This window comes from Salmo salar, unplaced genomic scaffold, assembly GCF_905237065.1.
Source record: "Salmo salar unplaced genomic scaffold, Ssal_v3.1, whole genome shotgun sequence".
Classification (NCBI taxonomy): Eukaryota; Metazoa; Chordata; class Actinopteri; order Salmoniformes; family Salmonidae; genus Salmo; species Salmo salar.
The window spans coordinates 55,001-65,217 of record NW_025549174.1 but is presented as its reverse complement, the minus strand read 5'-3'; the positions used below and the strand labels follow the sequence as shown (position 1 = coordinate 65,217).

At 56.6% G+C, this 10,217-nt stretch overlaps 1 protein-coding gene across 1 annotated transcript in view; it reads left to right on the top strand.

Moving 5' to 3' along the window:
* Positions 1-2,881: 2,881 nt before the first annotated feature.
* LOC106591767 (kelch-like protein 5) overlaps positions 2,882-10,217 on the top strand; it is a gene marked incomplete at its 5' end in the record, with an annotated part of 29,210 nt that continues 21,874 nt past the window's right edge. Inside the window, 2 exon segments of the mRNA XM_045713074.1 lie at positions 2,882-3,126; positions 8,905-9,117. Of these exon segments, the coding sequence (XP_045569030.1) occupies positions 2,882-3,126; positions 8,905-9,117 (458 nt within the window).

Here is a 10,217-nt window from a genome sequence, read left to right as displayed (position 1 = left end):
GACCCCTCTCAGTGTCCTGGTCAGTCCCCAGACCCCTCTCAGTGTCCTGGTCAGTCCCCAAGACCCCTCTCAGTGTCCTGGTCAGTCCCCAGACCCCTCTCAGTGTCCTGGTCAGTCCCCAGACCCCCTCTCAGTGTCCTGGTCAGTCCCCAGACCCCTCTCAGTGTCCTGGTCAGTCCCCAGACCCCTCTCAGTGTCCTGGTCAGTCCCCAGACCCCTCTCAGTGTCCTGGTCAGTCCCCAGACCCCTCTCAGTGTCCTGGTCAGTCCCCAGACCCCTCTCAGTGTCCTGGTCAGTCCCCAGACCCCTCTCAGTGTCCTGGTCAGTCCCCAGACCCCTCTCAGTGTCCGGTCAGTCCCCAGACCCCTCTCAGTGTCCTGGTCAGTCCCCAGACCCCTCTCAGTGTCCTGGTCAGTCCCCAGACCCCTCTCAGTGTCCTGGTCAGTCCCCAAGACCCCTCTCAGTGTCCTGGTCAGTCCCCAAGACCCCTCTCAGTGTCCTGGTCAGTCCCCAGACCCCTCTCAGTGTCCTGGTCAGTCCCCAGACCCCTCTCAGTGTCCTGGTCAGTCCCCAGACCCCTCTCAGTGTCCTGGTCAGTCCCCAGACCCCTCTCAGTGTCCCGGTCAGTCCCCAGACCCCTCTCAGTGTCCTGGTCAGTCCCCAGACCCCTCTCAGTGTCCCGGTCAGTCCCCAGACCCCTCTCAGTGTCCCGGTCAGTCCCCAGACCCCTCTCAGTGTCCTGGTCAGTCCCCAAGACCCCTCTCAGTGTCCCGGTCAGTCCCCAGACCCCTCTCAGTGTCCTGGTCAGTCCCCAGACCCCTCTCAGTGTCCTGGTCGGTCCCCAGACCCCTCTCAGTGTCCTGGTCAGTCCCCAAGACCCCTCTCAGTGTCCTGGTCAGTCCCCAGACCCCTCTCAGTGTCCTGGTCAGTCCCAGACCCCTCTCAGTGTCCTGGTCGGTCCCCAGACCCCTCTCAGTGTCCTGGTCAGTCCCCAGACCCCTCTGTGTCCTGGGTCAGTCCCCAGACCCCTCTCAGTGTCCTGGTCAGTCCCCAGACCCCTCTCAGTGTCCTGGTCAGTCCCCAGACCCCTCTCAGTGTCCTGGTCAGTCCCCAAGACCCCTCTCAGTGTCCCGGTCAGTCCCCAGACCCCTCTCAGTGTCCTGGTCAGTCCCCAGACCCCTCTCAGTGTCCTGGTCAGTCCCCAGACCCCTCTCAGTGTCCCGGTCAGTCCCCAGACCCCTCACAGTGTCCCGGTCAGTCCCCAGACCCCTCTCAGTGTCCCTGGTCAGTCCCCAGACCCCTCTCAGTGTCCCGGTCAGTCCCCAGACCCCTCTCAGTGTCCCGGTCAGTCCCCAGACCCCTCTCAGTGTCCCGGTCAGTCCCCAGACCCCTCTCAGTGTCCCGGTCAGTCCCCAGACCCCTCTCAGTGTCCCGGTCAGTCCCCAGACCCCTCTCAGTGTCCCGGTCAGTCCCCAGACCCCTCTCAGTGTCCCGGTCAGTCCCCAGACCCCTCTCAGTGTCCCGGTCAGTCCCCAGACCCCTCTCAGTGTCCCGGTCAGTCCCCAGACCCCTCTCAGTGTCCCGGTCAGTCCCCAGACCCCTCTCAGTGTCCCGGTCAGTCCCCAGACCCCTCTCAGTGTCCCGGTCAGTCCCCAGACCCCTCTCAGTGTCCCGGTCAGTCCCCAGACCCCTCTCAGTGTCCCGGTCAGTCCCCAGACCCCTCTCAGTGTCCCGGTCAGTCCCCAAGACCCCTCTCAGTGTCCCGGTCAGTCCCCAAGACCCCTCTCAGTGTCCCGGTCAGTCCCCAGACCCCTCTCAGTGTCCCGGTCCAGTCCCCAAGACCCCTCTCAGTGTCCTGGTCAGTCCCCAGACCCCTCTCAGTGTCCTGGTCAGTCCCCAGACCCCTCTCAGTGTCCCGGTCAGTCCCCAAGACCCCTCTCAGTGTCCCGGTCAGTCCCCAGACCCCTCTCAGTGTCCCGGTCAGTCCCCAGACCCCTCTCAGTGTCCTGGTCAGTCCCCAGACCCCTCTCAGTGTCCTGGTCAGTCCCCAGACCCCCTCTCAGTGTCCCGGTCAGTCCCCAGACCCCTCTCAGTGTCCCGGTCAGTCCCCAGACCCCTCTCAGTGTCCCGGTCAGTCCCCAAGACCCCTCTCAGTGTCCCGGTCAGTCCCCAGACCCCTCTCAGTGTCCCGGTCAGTCCCCAGACCCCTCTCAGTGTCCCGGTCAGTCCCCAGACCCCTCTCAGTGTCCTGGTCAGTCCCCAGACCTCAACCCTATAGAGCCTCTTTGGGTTGAGATGAAACGGGCTGTTGGCAGCGTGAATGTACCACCGTCCAATCAGCAGCAACTGCCTGATGCCATGGCGTCAGCATGGACCTACATCCCTGTGGAACATTTCTGACGCCTTGTGGAATACCCCGAAGACTTCAGGCTGTTCTGGAGTAAAAGGGCCGACTCGGTACTAGATAGGTGTACCTAATGAACTGTCAGGTGAATGTGTGTGTATAGATAGATAGATAGATAGATAGGGTTTAGGGTGTACTTAATAAACTGTTGTGTGTGTTTTAGGGTGTACCTAATAAACTGTTATGTATTTTTGTGTGTGTGTATACACACACACACACACACACACTTTAAATCTTGAATACACTACAAGTTTACATTTCAATTCTTAGCAACAAAAGTGATCAAATTGTTTCTGTGTCTCTCTGTCTCTCTGTCTCTCTCTGTCTCTCTCTCTCTCTCTCTGTCGATCTCTGTCTCTCTCTCTGTCTCTCTCTGTGTGTCTCTCTCTGTCTCTGTGTCTGTGTCTCTCTCTGTCTCTCTGTCTCTCTCTGTGTGTCTCTCTCTGTGTCTGTGTCTCTCTCTGTCTCTCTGTGTCTCTGTCTCTCTCTCTCTGTCTCTCTCTCTCTGTGTCTCTGTGTGTCCAGGTCGTGTGGAGTTGAGAGAGGACACTATAGAGTGTATATTGTCAGTATCGTGTCTCCTCCAGCTGCAGCCGGTGGTCCAGGCCTGCTGTAACTTCCTCATCAAACAGCTCCACCCTTCTAACTGTCTGGGGATACGAAGCTACGCCGACACACAGAGCTGCTCACAGCTCCACCACGCTGCTCACAGCTTCACCATGGTAGGTTACACACTACCCCTTCCCCTGTAGACACACAGAGCTGTTACACACCTCCACCACGCTGCTCACAGCTACACCATGGTAGGTTACACACTACCCCTTCCCCTGTAGACACACAGAGCTGTTACACACCTCCACCACGCTGCTCACAGCTTCACCATGGTAGGTTACACACTACCCCTTCCCCTGTAGACACACAGAGCTGTTACACACCTCCACCACGCTGCTCACAGCTACACCATGGTAGGTTACACACTACCCCTTCCCCTGTAGACACACAGAGCTGTTACACACCTCCACCACGCTGCTCACAGCTCCACCACGCTGCTCACAGCTACACCATGGTAGGTTACACACTACCCCTTCCCCTGTAGACACACAGAGCTGTTACACACCTCCACCACACTGCTCACAGCTACACCATGGTAGGTTACACTACCCCCCCCCGTAGACACACAGAGCTGTTACACACCTCCACCACGCTGCTCACAGCTTCACCATGGTAGGTTACACACTACCCCTTCCCCTGTAGACACACAGAGCTGTTACACACCTCCACCACACTGCTCACAGCTACACCATGGTAGGTTACACACTACCCCTTCCCCTGTAGACACACGAGCTGCTCACAGCTCCACCACGCTGCTCACAGCTTCACCATGGTAGGTTACACACTACCCCTTCCCCTGTAGACACACAGAGCTGCTCACAGCTACACCATGGTAGGTTACACACTACCCCTTCCCCTGTAGACACACAGAGCTGTTACACACCTCCACCACGCTGCTCACAGCTACACCATGGTAGGTTACACACTACCCCTTCCCCTGTAGACACACAGAGCTGTTACACACCTCCACCACGCTGCTCACAGCTTCACCATGGTAGGTTACACACTACCCCTTCCCCTGTAGACACACAGAGCTGCTCACAGCTCCACCACGCTGCTCACAGCTACACCATGGTAGGTTACACACTACCCCTTCCCCTGTAGACACACAGAGCTGCTCACAGCTCCACCACGCTGCTCACAGCTCCACCATGGTAGGTTACACACTACCCCTTCCCCTGTAGACACACAGAGCTGTTACACACCTCCACCACGCTGCTCACAGCTTCACCATGGTAGGTTACACACTACCCCTTCCCCTGTAGACACACAGAGCTGTTACACACCTCCACCACGCTGCTCACAGCTACACCATGGTAGGTTACACACTACCCCTTCCCCTGTAGACACACAGAGCTGTTACACACCTCCACCACGCTGCTCACAGCTACAACATGGTAGGTTACACACTACCCCTTCCCCTGTAGACACACAGAGCTGCTCACAGCTCCACCACGCTGCTCACAGCTTCACCATGGTAGGTTACACACTACCCCTTCCCCTGTAGACACACAGAGCTGTTACACACCTCCACCACGCTGCTCACAGCTCCACCATGGTAGGTTACACACTACCCCTTCCCCTGTAGACACACAGAGCTGTTACACACCTCCACCACGCTGCTCACAGCTACACCATGGTAGGTTACACACTACCCCTTCCCCTGTAGACACACAGAGCTGTTACACACCTCCACCACGCTGCTCACAGCTACACCATGGTAGGTTACACACTACCCCTTCCCCCCTGTAGACACACAGAGCTGTTACACAGCTCCACCACGCTGCTCACAGCTACACCATGGTAGGTTACACACTACCCCTTCCCCCCTGTAGACACACAGAGCTGTTACACACCTCCACCACGCTGCTCACAGCTTCACCATGGTAGGTTACACACTACCCCTTCCCCTGTCGACACACAGAGCTGTTACACACCTCCACCACGCTGCTCACAGCTACACCATGGTAGGTTACACACTACCCCTTCCCCTGTAGACACACAGAGCTGTTACACACCTCCACCACGCTGCTCACAGCTACACCATGGTAGGTTACACACTACCCCTTCCCCTGTAGACACACAGAGCTGTTACACACCTCCACCACGCTGCTCACAGCTCCACCATGGTAGGTTACACACTACCCCTTCCCCTGTAGACACACAGAGCTGTTACACACCTCCACCACGCTGCTCACAGCTTCACCATGGTAGGTTACACACTACCCCTTCCCCTGTAGACACACAGAGCTGTTACACACCTCCACCACGCTGCTCACAGCTACACCATGGTAGGTTACACACTACCCCTTCCCCTGTAGACACACAGAGCTGTTACACAGCTCCACCACGCTGCTCACAGCTACACCATGGTAGGTTACACACTACCCCTTCCCCCCCTGTAGACACACAGAGCTGTTACACAGCTCCACCACGCTGCTCACAGCTACACCATGGTAGGTTACACACTACCCCTTCCCCCCCTGTAGACACACAGAGCTGTTACACACCTCCACCACGCTGCTCACAGCTTCACCATGGTAGGTTACACACTACCCCTTCCCCTGTCGACACACAGAGCTGTTACACACCTCCACCACGCTGCTCACAGCTACACCATGGTAGGTTACACACTACCCCTTCCCCTGTAGACACACAGAGCTGTTACACAGCTCCACCACGCTGCTCACAGCTCCACCATGGTAGGTTACACACTACCCCTTCCCCTGTAGACACACAGAGCTGTTACACACCTCCACCACGCTGCTCACAGCTACACCATGGTAGGTTACACACTACCCCTTCCCCTGTAGACACACAGAGCTGTTACACACCTCCACCACGCTGCTCACAGCTTCACCATGGTAGGTTACACACTACCCCTTCCCCTGTAGACACACAGAGCTGTTACACACCTCCACCACGCTGCTCACAGCTACACCATGGTAGGTTACACACTACCCCTTCCCCTGTAGACACACAGAGCTGTTACACACCTCCACCACGCTGCTCACAGCTACACCATGGTAGGTTACACACTACCCCTTCCCCTGTAGACACACAGAGCTGTTACACACCTCCACCACGCTGCTCACAGCTACACCATGGTAGGTTACACACTACCCCTTCCCCTGTAGACACACAGAGCTGTTACACACCTCCACCACGCTGCTCACAGCTTCACCATGGTAGGTTACACACTACCCCTTCCCCTGTAGACACACAGAGCTGTTACACACCTCCACCACGCTGCTCACAGCTACACCATGGTAGGTTACACACTACCCCTTCCCCTGTAGACACACAGAGCTGTTACACACCTCCACCACGCTGCTCACAGCTACACCATGGTAGGTTACACACTACCCCTTCCCCTGTAGACACACAGAGCTGTTACACACCTCCACCACGCTGCTCACAGCTTCACCATGGTAGGTTACACACTACCCCTTCCCCTGTAGACACACAGAGCTGTTACACACCTCCACCACGCTGCTCACAGCTTCACCATGGTAGGTTACACACTACCCCTTCCCCTGTAGACACACAGAGCTGTTACACACCTCCACCACGCTGCTCACAGCTACACCATGGTAGGTTACACACTACCCCTTCCCCTGTAGACACACAGAGCTGTTACACACCTCCACCACGCTGCTCACAGCTACACCATGGTAGGTTACACACTACCCCTTCCCCCCCTGTAGACACACAGAGCTGTTACACACCTCCACCACGCTGCTCACAGCTACACCATGGTAGGTTACACACTACCCCTTCCCCTGTAGACACAGAGCTGTTACACACCTCCACCACGCTGCTCACAGTTACACCATGGTAGGTTACACACTACCCCTTCCCCTGTAGACACACAGAGCTGTTACACACCTCCACCACGCTGCTCACAGCTACACCATGGTAGGTTACACACTACCCCTTCCCCTGTAGACACACAGAGCTGTTACACAGCTCCACCACACTGCTCACAGCTCCACCATGGTAGGTTACACACTACCCCTTCCCCTGTAGACACACAGAGCTGTTACACACCTCCACCACGCTGCTCACAGCTACACCATGGTAGGTTACACACTACCCCTTCCCCTGTAGACACACAGAGCTGTTACACACCTCCACCACGCTGCTCACAGCTACAACATGGTAGGTTACACACTACCCCTTCCCCTGTAGACACACAGAGCTGTTACACAGCTCCACCACACTGCTCACAGCTACACCATGGTAGGTTACACACTACCCCTTCCCCTGTAGACACACAGAGCTGTTACACACCTCCACCACGCTGCTCACAGCTTCACCATGGTAGGTTACACACTACCCCTTCCCCTGTAGACACACAGAGCTGTTACACACCTCCACCACGCTGCTCACAGCTACACCATGGTAGGTTACACACTACCCCTTCCCCTGTAGACACACAGAGCTGTTACACACCTCCACCACGCTGCTCACAGCTACACCATGGTAGGTTACACACTACCCCTTCCCCTGTAGACACACAGAGCTGTTACACACCTCCACCACGCTGCTCACAGCTTCACCATGGTAGGTTACACACTACCCCTTCCCCTGTAGACACACAGAGCTGTTACACACCTCCACCACGCTGCTCACAGCTTCACCATGGTAGGTTACACACTACCCCTTCCCCTGTAGACACACAGAGCTGTTACACACCTCCACCACGCTGCTCACAGCTACACCATGGTAGGTTACACACTACCCCTTCCCCTGTAGACACACAGAGCTGTTACACACCTCCACCACGCTGCTCACAGCTACACCATGGTAGGTTACACACTACCCCTTCCCCCCTGTAGACACACAGAGCTGTTACACACCTCCACCACGCTGCTCACAGCTACACCATGGTAGGTTACACACTACCCCTTCCCCTGTAGACACAGAGCTGTTACACACCTCCACCACGCTGCTCACAGTTACACCATGGTAGGTTACACACTACCCCTTCCCTGTAGACACACAGAGCTGTTACACACCTCCACCACGCTGCTCACAGCTACACCATGGTAGGTTACACACTACCCCTTCCCCTGTAGACACACGAGCTGTTACACAGCTCCACCACACTGCTCACAGCTCCACCATGGTAGGTTACACACTACCCCTTCCCCTGTAGACACACAGAGCTGTTACACACCTCCACCACGCTGCTCACAGCTACACCATGGTAGGTTACACACTACCCCTTCCCCTGTAGACACACAGAGCTGTTACACACCTCCACCACGCTGCTCACAGCTACAACATGGTAGGTTACACACTACCCCTTCCCCTGTAGACACACAGAGCTGTTACACAGCTCCACCACACTGCTCACAGCTACACCATGGTAGGTTACACACTACCCCTTCCCCTGTCGTGTGTTTTCCATTCACTTCACTTCACACGGTCTCCCCGTTATCATCATCACCACCGCTGTTTCCATGGAGGGTTGCTATGGTGACTGGAAAAGCTGCTTTATTCCCCTCTCCCCTCCTTCCCCCTCTCCCCCTCTCTCTCCCTCTCTCTCCTCCCTCTCTCTCTCTCTCTCTCTCTCCCCTCCCCTCTCCCCCTCTCCCTCTCTCCCTCTCTCCCTCTCTCCCCCTCCCCTCTCCTCCCCTCTCCCCTCTCCCTCCTCCCTCCCTCCCTCCCTCCTCCCTCCCTCCCTCCCTCCCTCCCTCCCTCCCTCCCTCTCTCTCTCTCCCCTCTATCCCTCCTCCCTCCCTCTCCCTCCCTCTCTCTCTCTCTCTCTCTCTCTCTCTCTCTCTCTCTCTCTCTCTCTCTCTCTCTCTCTCTCTCTCTCTCTCTCTCTCTCCCTCTCTATCCCTCTCCCTCCCTCCCCCTCTCTCTCTCTCCTATCTCAGGAGAACTTTGTGGAGGTGGTGGAAGGTCAGGAATTTCTCCTCCTCCCGCTAGAAGAGATGGACAGATTGTTGTCGTCCGACGATATGAATGTTCCAGACGAGGAAACCGTGGTTACGGCGTTGCTAAGCTGGGTCCGCCATGACGTCTCCACCCGGCAACCACAGCTGCCCTCGCTCCTCGCTCACATACGACTACCTTTACTGGAAGCACAGGTCTGTATCCACAGCTGCCCTCGCTCCTCGCTCACATACGACTACCTTTACTGGAAGCACAGGTCTGTATCCACAGCTGCCCTCGCTCCTCTCTCACATACGACTACCTTTACTGGAAGCACAGGTCTGTATCCACAGCTGCCCTCGCTCCTCGCTCACATACGACTACCTTTACTGGAAGCACAGGTCTGCATCCACGGCTGCCCTCGCTCCTCGCTCACATACGACTACCTTTACTGGAAGCACAGGTCTGTATCCACACCTGCCCTCGCTCCTCACTCACATACGACTACCTTTACTGGAAGCACAGGTCTGCATCCACAGCTGCCCTCGCTCCTCACTCACATACGACTACCTTTACTGGAAGCACAGGTCTGCATCCACGGCTGCCCTCGCTCCTCGCTCACATACGACTACCTTTACTGGAAGCACAGGTCTGTATCCACAGCTGCCCTCGCTCCTCTCTCACATACGACTACCTTTACTGGAAGCACAGGTCTGTATCCACAGCTGCCCTCGCTCCTCGCTCACATACGACTACCTTTACTGGAAGCACAGGTCTGTATCCACAGCTGCCCTCGCTCCTCCCTCACATACGACTGCCTTTACTGGAAGCACAGGTCTGTAACCACACCTGCCCTCGCTCCTCGCTCACATACGACTACCTTTACTGGAAGCACAGGTCTGCATCCACAGCTGCCCTCGCTCCTCGCTCACATACGACTACCTTTACTGGAAGCACAGGTCTGTATCCACACCCGCCCTCGCTCCTCGCTCACATACGACTACCTTTACTGGAAGCACAGGTCTGCATCCACACCTGCCCTCGCTCCTCGCTCACATACGACTGCCTTTACTGGAAGCACAGGTCTGCATCCACACCTGCCCCTCGCTCCTCGCTCACATACGACTACCTTTACTGGAAGCACAGGTCTGTATCCACACCCGCCCCTCGCTCCTCGCTCACATACGACTACCTTTACTGGAAGCACAGGTCTGTATCCACACCTGCCCTCGCTCCTCGCTCACATACGACTACCTTTACTGGAAGCACAGGTCTGTATCCACAGCTGCCCTCGCTCCTCGCTCACATACGACTA